At 39.0% G+C, this 15970-nt stretch overlaps 1 protein-coding gene across 6 annotated transcripts in view; it reads right to left on the bottom strand.

The window, feature by feature from the left end:
* The window catches only part of NFIA (nuclear factor I A), a 387296-nt gene that overhangs the window by 131026 nt on the left and 240300 nt on the right, over positions 1-15970 (bottom strand). For all 6 annotated transcript variants that reach the window (XM_033225082.1, XM_033225085.1, XM_033225081.1 and 3 more), the window contains one exon: positions 2798-2872. In XM_033225082.1, the coding sequence (XP_033080973.1) occupies positions 2798-2872 (75 nt within the window). The remainder of the gene's footprint in view (positions 1-2797; positions 2873-15970) is intronic.

Genomic DNA, 15970 nt, shown 5'->3' with positions numbered 1-15970 from the left:
TGCTTCTCTCTTCCCACATGGGGGAACAAGGAGGAGGGCAGCCTTGCAAGGCAATGCTGAGGGATTTCAACTCCCGCATGTGGCTAGAGTGTTAAGCCTTTCAGGAGGGTGTGTAGGTGAGGAAACCTGAGCTGGGGATCCTTACCCCAGCAGTCAAGGCAATCTTGTGAAATATACCCTGACAAACCTAGATTATCTCTAAGAAAAAGGGGTCTCCTGACTACAGTTGACTAGTTTGACCTGAAGCCATGATCGAGCTGACACAGCCCAGACCCACTCTTGCCAAACAGTTTCCGTCAGCATGAGGCCATGTGTGAGTGAGTCCCAGAGCGATTACACAGCAGTGTGCAGAATCAAAAAGCATTTGAGAGCCAAAGGATGTTCACGATGCCAGGTACTGGCTAAGCAACCCCCTAAGCGGGCACAGGAAACAAGTCCAGGTCCCTCTGCAAACTCAATCCCTGTCCAGCCATACTCTCTGGCAGTCTTGAAGGCAGGTTTAGAATTCATTTGGCAGCCAAGCAATCTTAGACTGACCAGAGTTCTAATCAAACTTGGAACTGATAAGCTTTGGGATATAAGACCTTAAAAGGAAAGGCAGGGAGTGGAAGGAAGAGGAGAGGCTGGGGGTGATTCTGTACTGCGTGGGCCTTCTCATACAACCCCCAGGCCTGGGAACACTGATGGTGATGAGGACTGAATGTAAGAATTGCAGCACTCAGGGCCGAATAAAATGGCTAGTGCTCCAATCTTATGCTTAAAAGGATTTTCTTTTCACTCTTTAAGGCTATGTTTTAGATCCCATTGAGGGCTCAATGAATGTATTTCCCTATAATGCTACTATGACAGGGGTATGGTCTGATATACATACATACACACACACACATACACACACACACACACACACATATATACACATACTCCCCATATTACTGTTATTACTAAAATTACAAGAAAATGTGATATTTATTGTGTTCAAAAGTCCTAAGAGTTAAATATATATATACACACACACTGATGCACTGTTATTTGTCTATGACTGTGCTATAACTAGGGCAGCATATCCTCTCCAGCTTAACAAGGCAACATAGTATCTACTTAACTGGTTGGTACTTTAAGTACACTTCAGTACCACGGCAGCAACCTCACCATTTCAAGTCACGACCCGCTGCTCCTAATGTCTCATTCCTTAGGGTTCCAACTCTTCTACACTGGAATACCTCAGCATCAACCTGGGAGTCCTTGACTCCCACAATTCTAACACTGACAGTTACCTTCCCACTGTTTCCCTGTCTAGTCTCATGCCATAGATCTCTTCAAGTTCCTTTGGGCCAGTCTAAAAAGTACGGATTCTGGCCTTATAGAGACTCAGCTTAACGATTTATCCACTATTTGAATTTTTTGCTTGTTTGTTTTTTGAGATGGAGTCTCACTGTGTTGCCCAGGCTGGAGTGCAGTGGTGCAATCTCGGCTCACTGCAACCTCCACCCACTGGGTTTGCGCGACTGTCCTGCCTCAGTCTCCTGCGTAGCTGGGACTATAGGTGTGCACCACCTTGCCCAGCTAATTTTTTGTAGTTTTAGCTGAGACAGGGTTTCACCATGTTGGCCAGGCTTGTCTCAAACTCCTGACCTCAAGTGATCCGCCCGCCTCAACCTCCCAAAGTGCTGGGATTACAGGCGTGAGCCACCGTGCCTGGCCTCACTGTTTGACTTTGGATAAATAACTTAAATAGACCCTCAATTTAACTCATCTTTAAAAATGGGAATAATTTCTTGTCTGAAAAGCTTATTGCAAGAATTAATTTATGCATCTTACACTAAGGCCTAGGACAGTGCCTGGCAGACAGTAAATGACTAGTAGTCATTAGATTCTCCCCTATTCCCACATTGTATATCACATTCTGTGCTCTCAAGACTCTCCTAGCCTGAAAGTGACTGAAATAAGAACAGAGAGAATCCAGGCTTTTGGGACCAGGATGGCTTGTTTGACCTGACATGGTGTCCTGAGATGGACCGGCTTACTCAGTCAATCTTGCAAGCCTGTAACACAGAGAATGGGGGGTATGAACCTGAAATGAAAATATTTCTTCTTACTCCAGCTCATTCCACAAAGGGCTGATGCTGCTCAAAACCAATTTTAAACATGTAAATTTTACCTACAAGTGGTATTTTGAAGTAGGTGGAGGGGTAAAACAAAATAAAATTTCAATATTTGGTATTTATTTTTCCTTCTTACTGGGACCTGGAACGTCATAATCATTGTAGTTACGCTTTTAAATAAGAAAAAAGAGAGATTCTTAAGGGAAGGCAACTGTGTGTGTGTGTGTGTGTGTGTGTGTGCACTAGATTATGTCATAACAAAACTACAATCAATTGCATGGGCCTTTGATCAATGGAGAAAGATGGTGACAGGCACTCTTCATTCACTGTTAGTGATTATTGACAAGCTGGTAATGATCATCCCAGACTGTGTCACTCATACCAAGGGCATTAGCATTTTTTAAAGGTCAAAACCAAATTCTTTTAAAATGCAGAATTTCTCAGACATCAGGGAAGCCTTGGAATATATGAGACCCTCAGGATTTTCGTCTTTCTTTTACGCCTCACATCAAAATAATGTTTAATTTTTCCTGATTTAAATTCTTGGTTGTCAAACAAACTGTGTGTCAAAATTCCTCCAATGGGTGAACGAAAAGGAGATTCTGAAGGCTTTTTTTGGTCTCTAGGGGTCCCACGCAGAAAGCAAGCATCAACCAAGGCAAATCTGTACCAAATGAAAGCAAAATTCTACTTACTCTGTGACACTCTTACTAGCTCAGTCACACTAAAAACACCTGATGTGACAAAACTGTCCTGGAAGCCCAAATGTCCTGGGGAAACAAAAACAAAAGAAAACAAAGTGTCATAAATACAAGACATTTGACAACAGAGCTTTAAATATTAGTTTCATTATGATTAACACATGTGGTGCCTCATCTCATTCTCTGCTCTCCTTAGGGTTTATGTGGGAGGGCACAGTCATTTAACTATGCTGATAGATTTTTGGTTTGAATTTCAAGGTTGTGGAAAGCTATGGTACGACAACTGGCTGATTTTTGAAATGGTTAAAAAAAATTCAACAGGAAATCTGAAACAAAAGACAATTTAAAATAAATAGTTACCTTGGGTGACCTCTAAGACCTTAACAATTGGGATAAAAACAGCATATCTAAGAATCACTAGGAGAGCTGCATTCCATAACAGTTTTTTAAACGTTATTCTCTAAAGCAACATCTGATTGGAATTAGTTATCTATTCATTTAACTCAAACAAGATTTAAAGATGTTATTTTCTGGAGGCACCACAGGGTGAATTTTTAAAAAGTCAGAATAAAAAAAGCAAAGCCCCAACCCACAAAACAGGAAAACAAATTCTTTTGAGCACAAATAAAAATTCAGATTATTTATACACACCAAATGTTTCTCGTGTCCATTGATTTTTTTGAGAAAAGATAATAAATCAATGGTTCAAACATTGATTAATCTTTGAACTTTGTTTCTGCTTCATTTTTGCTGGATGCAATTAATTCCCTTTAAGACACCTGGTATTTATGTCGATCACCAATTACTCATTCAATTTTATGATATATTCAGAAACACAGAACTTATAAATGACAAGGAACACATAATCTATGATATGTAGTTTCTGTCTCTGCCTGTACAATTTTCTGATTCTATGACTCTCACACAGGTAGATTCTAGTTGAGAGATCACTCCAAGGTCAGCTTAGTCTTTCCCTGCTTTTAAATCTGGGTCAACAAATTGTTGGTTGAAGGGATTTTTGAAATAATTGTTCTTTGACACAGGAAACATACCTTGAGAAAATGCAATAAAAGAAAATAGACCAATCTGAATATATAACAATCCAAAACAAAGTTTATGTTATTAATAAAAGCTAGATTTCATACACTACTGAGGGAAAGCAAGTTTACCTGTGGCACTGCATATCCACCAGTACATTTACTAAATGTCATACACATAAACACACGCAAAAAGTTGCCATGTTTTGGAGGAGTATAAATGGACCTGCAAATTACTTGTCTTTTTTTGGTTACATTGGATTTTTGCATAAGAAATTTCTACTGAGATTTTAAAAATTTTCAGTTAACTTTTATATCAAACACATAATCTATGGTATTTGAGATGAAACAGTTCTAAGTTTTAGGATAGACAATAATTGTAAACTGCTTTTTGAAATAAAATGGCAAAATTTTACTATCAAAGTGCTCAAGAAATTTCACCTCTCAAAACCACCCACACCCAGGTATTCAGTTGGCTTTGGTAAGCACCTAAGACGCTGTCTATTACATTAAGAGAAGTTAAAAAAAATTAATAAATAAATAAAATTCTCTAATGAGGTCTTGGCAAAACAGACCACAACATCTCTTTCTTATAGGGAGACCATCAACATTACATTTATCCCACAGATCACAGCAAAGGAAATCTAACCACAATGTACATTAAGGTTGACTTAAAACACATAGAACAATAACAAGGAAATTCATAGATGAATAGGAAAATCTGGGTTGATCTCCAGCTCCTGCTCATCCCTACCTTCTTTACTTGACTTACAGGCTGATACTTGTTTCAGTTCCAATCTTTGAAATTCCTTATTTTAAGGATGAACTAACATGAATTTCTGTATAGGGTGAATGTAAACACATGCAATTTAATCCTGCCACCAAAAAAGCCAGCAATATATTTTAAAGGCTAAGCTGAGTTTGGTGCAAGGACTTGGGAATTGGGAAGACCCCTGCGTTCATTCATTCAAATTACCACCCTTTCCTGGTTGCCCGTTTTCTTGTGTTCACCTCTTAAATGTTGGTGTTCTCCAGGGTCTGTGCTCATCTCTCCCTGTATGTGTGTGCAGGGGGCGGGGGGTGTCTATTTCCTAAGTTATTTTATCTACCTCCATGTCATCAACTAACAGTCTAGACTGTGATATTTGTGAAAACTAAAATAATATTTTTGTTTACCATTGTATACTTAATGCCTGAGACAAAGCAGGTTAGTAAGTGAATATTTATTGAATGAGTAGGTGAATGAATCTACAGACCAATGACTCTCAACTCTTTATCATTTACTGAGATCTATCTCCTGGTTTCCAAACCCATAAATCTAGGTATTTGTTGGGCATTCCATCCAGATAGCCCACAGGTATTCTTAGACCCAACATGCCCAAAGCTGACTCCATTTTCTACCACACCCAAAACCCGTTCTTACTCTTCTGAATTCCGTATTTCAGTGAACCATTGGCCATTCATCTAGTTTTTTGGCATCATCCCTGACTCCTGCCTCCGACAATCACCCACATCCAACCAGTCCACACTGCTTCTGTGATTCTTGACTCTATGTACGTCTCCATCATCCTCCTGTAACTGTGGCTCAGGACCTTCCCACTTCACCAGCACGGCGGGAAAGCCTCCTAACTGTGCTCTCTATCATCTCTCTCGGCTTCTTCTCCAATCCCCTCTCTCCGCTTCAGCCAGGGCTCTAAAAATCAGCTGGGTGTAGTGGTGCACACCTGTAATCCCAGCTATTCGGGAGGCTGAGGCAGGAGAATCGTTTGAACCCAGGAGGCAAAGGTTGCAGTGAGCCGAGATCATGCCACTGCACTCCAGCCTGGGTGACAGAGTGAGATCCGTCTCAAAAAAAAAAAAAAAAATTATAGGGCGGGTGTGGTGGTTCATGCCTGTAATCCCAGCACTTTGGGAGGCTGAGGCAGGCAAATCACCTGAGGTTGGGAGTTAAGAGACCAGCCTGACCAACATGGAGAAACCCCATCTCTACTGAAAATACAAAATTAGCTGGGCATGGTGGTGCATGCCTATAATCCCAGCTGCTCGGGGGGCTGAAGCAGGAGAATCACTTGAACAGGGAGGCATAGGTTGCGGTGAGCCGAGATCGTGCCATTGCACTCCAGCCTGGGCAACAAGAGTGAAACTCCATCTCAAAAAAAGAAAAAAAAAAAAAAAAAAAATATATATATATACACACACACACATACACATCATATATATTATATATATTTATACCATACATTATACATATTATATATGTTATAAATATATATATAATATATATGGTATAAATGATATGAAGGAGACAAATATCAAAAGCTTTAGAAAGGGTGGTCAGGGCAGGTCTTGTTTAAGAGCTGATATCTGAAAGATATAAAGGAGCCAAACAGGAAAAGGAGAAAGAGCTCTTCAGGCAGAGGATTAACATGAGCAATGGCCCTGAGGTAGGAAAGAGCAAGATGTTGGAGAAACTGAGACAAATCCAATGTGTTCTGAGCCCCCTGCCCTATCAGAAAGCTTACAAGAAATATGCATCCAACAAAGGACTAGGATCCAAAATTTACAAGGAACTCAAATAAATCAGCAAGAAAAAAACCAAATAATTCCATCAAGTAGGCAAAGGACATGATCAGACATTTCTCAAAAGAAGATATACAAATGGCCAATAAACATGAAAAAATGCCCAACATCACTAAATGATTAGTTTAGACATGGAAATGTAAATTAAAACTATAATGAGATGCCACCTTATGGCCTGTAAGAATGGCCATTATTAAAAAGTCAAAAAAAAAAAAAAAGATATTGGCATGGATGTTGTGAAAAGGGAATGCTTATGTACTGCTGGTAAGAATAAGTACCATCTCTATGTGAAACAGCATGGAGATTTCTTAAAGAACTCAAAGTAGATCTACCACTTCATCCAGCAATCGCACTACTTGATATCTGCTCAAAGGAAAAGAAGTCAACATATCAAAAAGACAACTGCATGCGTTTGTTCATTGCCACACAAGTCACATTTGCAAAGATGTGGAACCAACCTAAATGCCCACTGGCCAAGGAACAGATAAAGAAAATATGGTATATATAATCCATAGAATACTACTCAGCCATAAAAAAGAACAAAATAATGTATTTTGAAGCAACTTGGATGGAGCCAGAGGCCATTATTCTAAGTGAAGTAACTCAGGAATGGAAAACCAAATACCGTCATGTTCTCACTTATAAGTGGAAGTTAAGCTATGAGTGTGCAGAAGTATACAGAGTGATATAATGGACCTTGGAGACTCAGAAGGGGGTGGCTGGGTAGGGAGTGAGGGATTTAAAAAAGCCTACATACTGGGTACAATGTACACTGCTTGGGTGAGGGATGCACTAAAATCTCAGACTTCACCACTGTACAATTCATTCATGTACCCAAAAACCACTTTTACCCCGAAAGCCACTGAAATGAAATATATATATGTAAATATATATTTTTACATATACTGTAAACCTTTGACAGAACTTCTTATTTCTGTCTCTCTCTCTGATTTTCAACAATATAGTTTAAACTAAAACTGAGCCGATCTGCACTGGGAAACCATTAAAATGAAAAAAAATATAATAAATATATATGTGTATATATAAGTAGATATATACATATCATATATACAGGTAGATATATACATATCTCATGTATATATATTTTCTTTTAAAGAGAAAGAATGCTTGCAAGAGCCCCACAGAATGTTCAGAGTACAGTACAAACTCCTTCCCACGGCATGGGACCTAGATATAGCGTCTGTTTACTCTTTCTCACTTCTGGCCCTACCCTTGGCCTAAGGGAACTACATGCTCACTCCCCGTTGCACTGCTTCACTGCCATCCCCTGATACAGCTCCTTCTTCCTGAAACATCTGTTCTTCCTCCTCCTGGCTTAGCCAACTCCTAAAGTGTCTTTTAGAACTCAGCTTTGTTGTCTCCTCTCACGAAAGTCTTCCCTGGCTGCCCCCACCACTGGGGAACACTTTTTTCTCCCTTCTGAATAATGACCAGTCATACTGTATATAACTCTCACCTGGGACCTGCCTTACTCGATTGTAACTTTGTCTTTTTCTCACATCAGACTGTAAGCCCTCTGAGGAGGGGAAGTATCTTCTGTGCCTCTGGCCCTCCAGGTCCTGACAGGCGGCCTGGCAGGGGGTCAGTGTTCCTGAGATGCCTCGGAATGAAGGAAACTCAAACTGGGCTCACCTATGTCATTTTTCCACTTGGTAAAATCTGTGGCAGAACTTCTTATTTCTGTCTCTTTCTCTCATTTCCAGCAATATAGTTGAAACTAAAACTGAGCCAGTCTGCACTGGGAAACTGTGAAAATGAACTATCCACATATTCCCTCCAAACTAAACAGGATCAGGACAGGAAAGGCAAAGAAGCTTCTGGTCAGACTGATTCAGGCATTTCTGATGATAAATGCCGGGGGATTGTCTTCTTGTTCGCTTTATGGTTCATATTTTTAAAGTTCAAGTAAAAATAGAGTTAAAGGGCAGCAGCATTGTCCATCATGTCCATAAAGCTCCCTCCATCCAAAAAGGATCTAGTCCCAAGCTTAAATGAAGATCCTGTGTGATCCTGAGACAGTCACTGCAAAAATAACAATTTCATGGCCTTCCCCTACCGGCAACTTGCCTCCCAAGGCTTACCTTAGTGGAACGTGTGCAATTTAGAAGGTAAAATATATGTGAATGCACTATAATCAGAAAAATAAAGAGTGTAATTCTTTGGCAGGTTTTGATGTAACCATCTCTTCACTCAGTATTATCAGACAGCCTTGGCTAGATTATGTTTATAATACGTCCCCAAGGAAAGGTCTGTGTAAACACTCCAGGTAACTTTAAATGGCGATGAAACTGCTCTTGTTCCTTTACCAATTGCTTGGAAACCCACTGATGAATTCTGTAAGAAGACAGCAATGAGAAATGAAACCTAAGAAATGATGGAAAAAGTGATATTGCTAACATAATTACTAAGCAAACCTGAGTGAATTAACATTTCATTCTCACGAACACAAACCAAATCTTAAAAATGACTTTCAGGGAAATGACACTAATCTGATTGTTCTACTTTACTGCAAAGTGAGAAAAAAGTGGAAAAGAAAATAAAAAGGTGAGTTTAAGCTATTCCAAATTCGGATATTATTAGCATTGCAAGATGCTCCATTGGAAAGCAGATTAAACACTCCCAAAAGGTCCCAAGATTTACATTCTGAATAGGGCCTCTCAGAAAAAAAGGGCAAAACATGTACTTTCGTTAAGTATGTCTTAGATGAAAAGCCAGATTGCATAATGTGCTATCTCTACAATTCTGTACTACTGTTCAGGAGCAATTGTTTTTTTTTTTTTTTTTTTTTTTGAGACGGAGTCTCGCTCTGTCGCCCAGGCTAGAGTGCAGTGGCCGGATCTCAGCTCACTGCAAGCTCCACCTCCCGGGTTCACGCCATTCTCCTGCCTCAGCCTCCCGAGTAGCTGGGACTACAGGCACCCACCACCTCGCCCGGCTAGTTTTTTATATTTTTTAATAGAGACGGGGTTTCACCGTGTTAGCCAGGATGGTCTCGATCTCCTGACCTTGTGATCCGCCCGTCTCGGCCTCCCAAAGTGCTGGGATTACAGGCTTGAGCCACCGCGCCCGGCCAGGAGCAATTGTATAGGAGATTGAAATGAGGAGCAGATCCTTTCTCATTTTATATAATATGGCTAAAAAAGTTCATTCACTGAAGTCTTGTTCATTGAATTCCCAATTAGAGCACAGACTTCAATATCTTGGAGTCAGTCATACAGTGGGGAGAGATTAAACTATACGGGAGAGGTAGAAATATAAAAAGCGAAATTCTTTCATGGGTAGTTAGGAGAAGCAGCTCTCTTTACCTCGATGATATCAGCAGTTATTATGGAAAATGCCATTACATGGGAACCAAATCTCATTTCATGGAGGAATGGAACATCTATCTGCCTTTTAGCAAGCAGCAGAGGAACAAAGTTAAGATTTGAAGAGAGACAGGTAACCTTGAAGAGCTGTTCAGAGGTCAAGGCCAGAGACACCTGGGAACAAATCACACAGGGGGCTGACTACTAAGGAAAGTTTTCAGGTCCAAGCAACAGAGTTAATTTTGCATCTGAGAAGGGAAGTTTATATCCAAGATGGTATTTTTGTTTTTTTTGCTGGACTATCAAGGGGCTATCAGATCTAAATTATCAAATCTCATCTGGTTAAGGGATGTAGGCAAACTGCAATACCCAGTCATTTCATCAAAAAGAACTCATCTCTATTCTAGTCTTCCCTTGGTAAACAGGTTCCATCCCTAATAACAAGACAGGCCAATGATTACCAGGCTTCTCCATGCTGGTGTGCCTTGGCCACTCGAAGGGAAAAGCTCCCTCTTTCTCACGCTGTTTATATTCCAGAATGATTTTGGACTGCCTGTGCGTGCAGGTCTGTGCTAGTACCTGGGGACACTGCTCTCAGGGAGCCTACATTCTCATCCTTCCAAAGAAAAGTTTACCTCATCAACCACACTCCCTCCTTGGAATTTTAATTTCTCCTTCTGTGAATTCCCCACTGGCTTATGAGCCGCCTGTGGGAATGTGGCTCGTTAATCTTCCCTCTCACCCCAACACAGAACATGTTAGATGTGCTCAGGAGACACTGTTCAGTTAAGGAGAACTTCTGCTCTGCTTGTCTTAAACGGCACTTGCCTCTTTCTACCTGACTGGACAGTTATTTGTTTATATGTCTTACCTCTGCATTCCTGCAGCAAACCAGGGGAGGGGAGGGTTGCGACTCATTATCGCACATTGTCCACAGGGCCCAGCATAACCCTTTATTCTAGGTGTGTAATATTTATTTAGTGATTCAGATGTGTGACTTATGAGACCCTCATTTGGTAAGTCCTCTTGTGCATGATGTAAATTTGTGTTAGCTCACCTGCAGTGATATTACTTCTGTACTCTTAATTTGGAATATCTTGGAAAACAGTTTTCCCTTTTGAGGAGTCAGGTGCAGGTATGTTTTGAGGAGTCAGGTGCAGGTATATTTCTGCTGATCCGTTAAGGCCAAATTTTAAATTTCTGGTCTGATTTCTGACTGTATAGTGACTATTTAAATTGTTCTGCCACTCATCGGTGACATCTGAGATATGGCTTATTTTTAGAATAATTCCTTATATTTTAAAGAAATGCAAAAATTCAGATATCTAAAAAAGAACACAGGAGCAATAAAAGTACATATATATTCTGTTTGTGAGATTCACCTTTATGATAGTGGAGAAAAATTCACTTGGTAGTGTGCTTATGGTAAACATTAGAAGGTTGACATATGGTGTTGGACCGATAGTAAGGGTGAAACACTTCTGTATCTAGAAAGTTGTGCCTGAGAATTTGCAAAATGTAGAAATGTTTGTCAGCTAATAATATGGATGAGGTGTTTTGAGATTCTCAGATGAATACATGGATTGCTTTAAATGCATTTGTAACATGGTTATGATTGTCATTTTGGTTTATCATGACACATTAAGAAATTGTCACCATTATGGAAATAATGTACTCTTAGACCAAGAGAAGGATGAGGCAAAAAGAGGTTTGAGAAGTATGTGTCATGGGACTTACACACTGTTGGCCTTCTTTTGTGGCTCCAAATTTCCCTGTGCCACTCATTTACTGCTGCTCAATACAGACACCTAATCTGTGTTTTTTTGTTTGTTTTTGCCATCATTGCTCACTCAATGATTTCTGCCATAGCCATACAGACAGAGTCAATATTTAATTTACAGCTTCCACTCAATAAATGTTTACTTAATGTCTATTACATGGCAACCACAATCCTAGGACCTGGGATGCAACAGGTAATAACATAAGGTCCTTACTCTTGGGGACTTACATCTCCAGTCAAGGAAGATATTTACACCAAGATTTCCCGTAATGTAGTTATAAAAAATTCGAATTTTTATAATACCTTTCTAGGAGAACATTAGAAACTAATAAAGACTACTGCAATATCTTCCTGTGATGAGTCTGCTGTTTGTCACGCATATCCGTGGTTGATAGCCAGAAAGCACACTTTCCAACTGCCTTACAGTTAGGAGTGGCCACAACCAGAAAGTGAATGCAAGTGATATAATTAACTTCTACCGCACATACCTAAAAGGAAATTCTTGCCCTGAACATTGTCTCTACCCCTTTTTATGAGTGAGAACACTTCCTACCACGCAGGCACATACCCATGGAATAGCAGAGCAGTAAGACAGAAGGAACCTGGGACCCTGAATGACACCGTGGAGTAGAACCATCCTGTCAACTTAGGCTGTTCATCTGGGAATATTACCAGAAAGAAAAATAGATTTCAATATACATTAACTACTATATGTTTTTGTGTTTTATTGGTTTCTTCGTTATGGTAGCTAAGCACTTACTCTAAACCACATAATTACTAACTTTTCCCTTTTGAATCTAAAGTGTCACAACTTAGCAGCCCTCAGGCCAATTCCAGTCTGCAAACATATTTTGCTAGTACAGTATGCATTATTAATCTGCATAGGAAAGCTTTTAAACTAGACATGAGAAGTTAAGTGACTTGCTTAACTTAAAGGTAAACAAGTGGCAGAATTAAGATTACAACACAGGTACATTTAACACTCTTTATATAATAAAGTTTATTCCATTTTAATCCATGATTTTTAGCATCAGAGACTTAATTACCCATTCTAATCCAAAGGCCTTGGTACATCTTTTCACCAATTCCTGCAGTTAATAAAGGAAGGGTAGCATTTAATTAAACTAAATGTGATTGTCCAATGACTTCATAGAAAGAAAGTTTATGAGTTTTAAGTTCCAAGTGATTGAGAAATTAATTAAAGGACTATGTCTATTAGATATCAAAATATCTAAAAGTAAAAGTGAAAAAAGATTTTTACTTATTTGTATCTTTGCAAATATCAGATCCATGGCATCACACAACGAACTGGATATGGAAGGGACCTTAAAGTTAATCTAGCAGTGGAGTAATAATCATCATGTTGCAACAAAAAATTGTGCCTAGTAAAAAATGAGGGTTAAAAAAAATCATATTTCCCTGAATACGTCTACCTTCCTATAACTTGTAATTTACCTAGATTTTGTCCTCTGGCATAGGCAGAACAAATGTTGGCTCTCTTTGATTCTACTACCCTTCAAATATCTGAAGACATCCTCACAACCTAATTTTCTCTCCTCCAGGCTAAGTTTCCTTCCTTCCTCCCTCCCTTTCTCTCTCTCTCTTTCTTGTCATGTCAACAAGTTATTTTCCCCATTTCCCCTAAACATTTAGAATTATGCATTTATTAGTCTTAAAAGCTGAAACAGCTGTTTTGCAAGCAGACTCAACTGAAAATTTAGACTTGTACAAGAACAGAGAAATACTTAAAAATAATCTTTAGGGATTGTTTTTACATTTTAAACACTTACTTTAGCGCCATTTTTAAAAAACAGACAATTTTGCATCATATTAGAAAAGCTAAGGTCTACTGTAATTAGCATAGTATCAGTATTTAATAAGCTTAATATTTAAAAATGTAATTAACCTGGTTTTGAATTAAAGACGTTTTTAAAAAAGCAAACTTATTGTTTTTATGTTCTGAATCAAAGTTTCTTCTAAACTTGGACAGTAACAACTGGTAATTTGCAAATAGATCAAGCTATTTGTAGTAGCTTTAGTTTCTGTTTATGAACTTTTACATATACTAGTGAAAAAACAGGGAAATGTATTCCCTGAATACATCAGAAACTGATTATCTTAAGTGAAACAGACATGAAACTGGATCACCTGAGGGCTACCCTGGTTCATGGATGTTAAACAGCAAAAAATCATAATAGCCCATCTCCCTTTTCTTCCTTTTTAGGTTTTATACACAGGGCTGTGAGACAGACCACTTACAGAGAACCCCGCTTGCTAAACCACCTGAGGACACATGCCATGATAATGAAAGTAGATGACCAGGGGCCATGTGCTAATTTTAAGATACTCAACACTGATTTTGGTTCACCAAGCATGGAAAGAAAACCATGGATGGACTGAAGCAATAATATATTTTTTAAAATCCTTACAATTACTTTTTCAAGACTCCAAATATTAAATGTACTATTATATACAGTTCTCCACATATAAATTAAAACTAGCTAATGTTTAGAACCACAAAATGCAAAGAGCTTTCATCTTTTTAAAAGTTATTTTTTGCGTAATTCTTGCTCATTTACCCAGTAATTAGTTATCAATGCCAAAATTCACGGTGTTCATTAAATTCTAGAACTTGTATTATTCACTTCTGCAGATACTATGGCAGGCCACAATCATGTGGGTCACAATACTTTGAAGTTTGCTGGCCTAGCACAAAGTATTTTAGAAGTACCAGAAAATTCTTTGTGAAATGTAACAGAATGAATTAGACTGTTCAGGCCATGTCGTGTTAGCACAATGGAGGAACACTTTTAAGACTTTAAAGTCATGTAATGCAATTCTAGGCTGGATTTTTCTTGTTTAAAAAAAAGTAGAATGGGAGTGATTGGAAGAGAAAAGGGCCAATATTTGACAACAGAAATCAGCATAACCTTTTAACTGCAGCAGCCATGGGTGACTGCCCTTTGACCTTGGAAGATTATGTGGGATTTCAATGACAACAGCTGGAAGTGAGCATGTGTGAATAGAGAACACAGATCTGAGGCCTGGTACAAAAGATCGCACAATCTCTGCCCAGATCAGAGTGCTGATTAGAAATCGTTTCCTGGTCCTGGCTTAACAGAGTGTGATCATGAAAGTTGTGTGTGTGTGTGTGTGTGTGTGTGTGTGTGTGTGTGTTTAATTCTTCCAGCAAGAAATCATTGGTGGATTTCTTCCATATCCATTCTACCTCTTCAGCCCTTCAAATCTTCAGAATTTCGATATAAAACAGGCCCCTCTTTCTTCGAATAAAACCTTCACTACTTTTTGTAGACAAAATATCTTTAAGTTCTAGAGTTCTCTCCTTGAGTTTTACAATAACCTCTACTGGGGCATTTCACATAGGTTATCATTATTTTCTGTTTAAGGATCTGTCACTCACAGACAGACAGACAGACACACGCAGCTTGAATGAGGACTCAGTGAAAGTGGGGATCTTCTCTCATCTTTCTAATTCTAACATCTGCACAGTGTATGACTTATGGTGGGTACTCAGTATATCTATGATGAATGAACACAGAAATGAAACATCTATTCTTAATCGGTTTTTCCTTTTATTCTGGAGCGGTAATGGAAGATTCCTGCTACTACACAAACATTTGTGTAATTTCATCTTTTTTTCCAACCAACTTCATATATATTTTAGCAATTTTTTAGTGAAGTCTTTAGGTGTAGTTTGCCAAACATAAATATATGAGAAAGATTAGTAATGACTTCCTTTCCAAGGCAAGGTAACTTAATCCAGTAGAGGCAGGCTATCTGGTGAATGTGGTCATTTCCATGCATAAAACCCTCAATGAATTGTATTCACTGGGCTGAAGTACATGTACACTGACACAGATGCACTCTCAGATTCCTACACAGGACCCCACACTTGCTGACACTGCTCTGAAACCACCAGAATGATGCCATATGATTACTGAAAGGGCACTGGGTTATGACTCATTTACGTTGTTTTGGTTTTACCATACACTGTATCTTACCTTCCATTACTCTGGATTTTGCTAACTCTTTTAGCTCTGGATTTTGCTAACTACTCTAGTTTCTATATCAAATTAGCTTCGGTAGAAGGTGACTTTTCCTCTATGCAAATACGTTGAGTCGGGCAAAAACCAACCTGGCTGAACAATCAAGGACAAAGAGAAGAAACTGGGGAAACCGTCTTCCAAATCAGACACGGGTCATCTGCCTCCATCCTTCTATAGCAACTCTAGATGTTATTCCAAACAAGCCACAGGACAGATTGTTTTTTCAGAACAGACCAAATCCATTTGCTGTTTCAAAATTCTATAAACAAAGTATTAAGGAATTCAATTCCCAGAGCAACTATATGGGTGTTGGCTTCAGTTTCATGGGAGCATCTGCCAAGCTCACATATTTGTAGAACTATTGGTTTAGAGTGTCC

Source organism: Trachypithecus francoisi, unplaced genomic scaffold (assembly GCF_009764315.1).
Source record: "Trachypithecus francoisi isolate TF-2019V2 unplaced genomic scaffold, Tfra_2.0 Lachesis_group12, whole genome shotgun sequence".
NCBI classification, from domain to species: Eukaryota; Metazoa; Chordata; class Mammalia; order Primates; family Cercopithecidae; genus Trachypithecus; species Trachypithecus francoisi.
The sequence above is the reverse complement of the archived record's forward strand: the minus strand, read 5'-3'. Positions and strand labels throughout refer to the sequence as shown.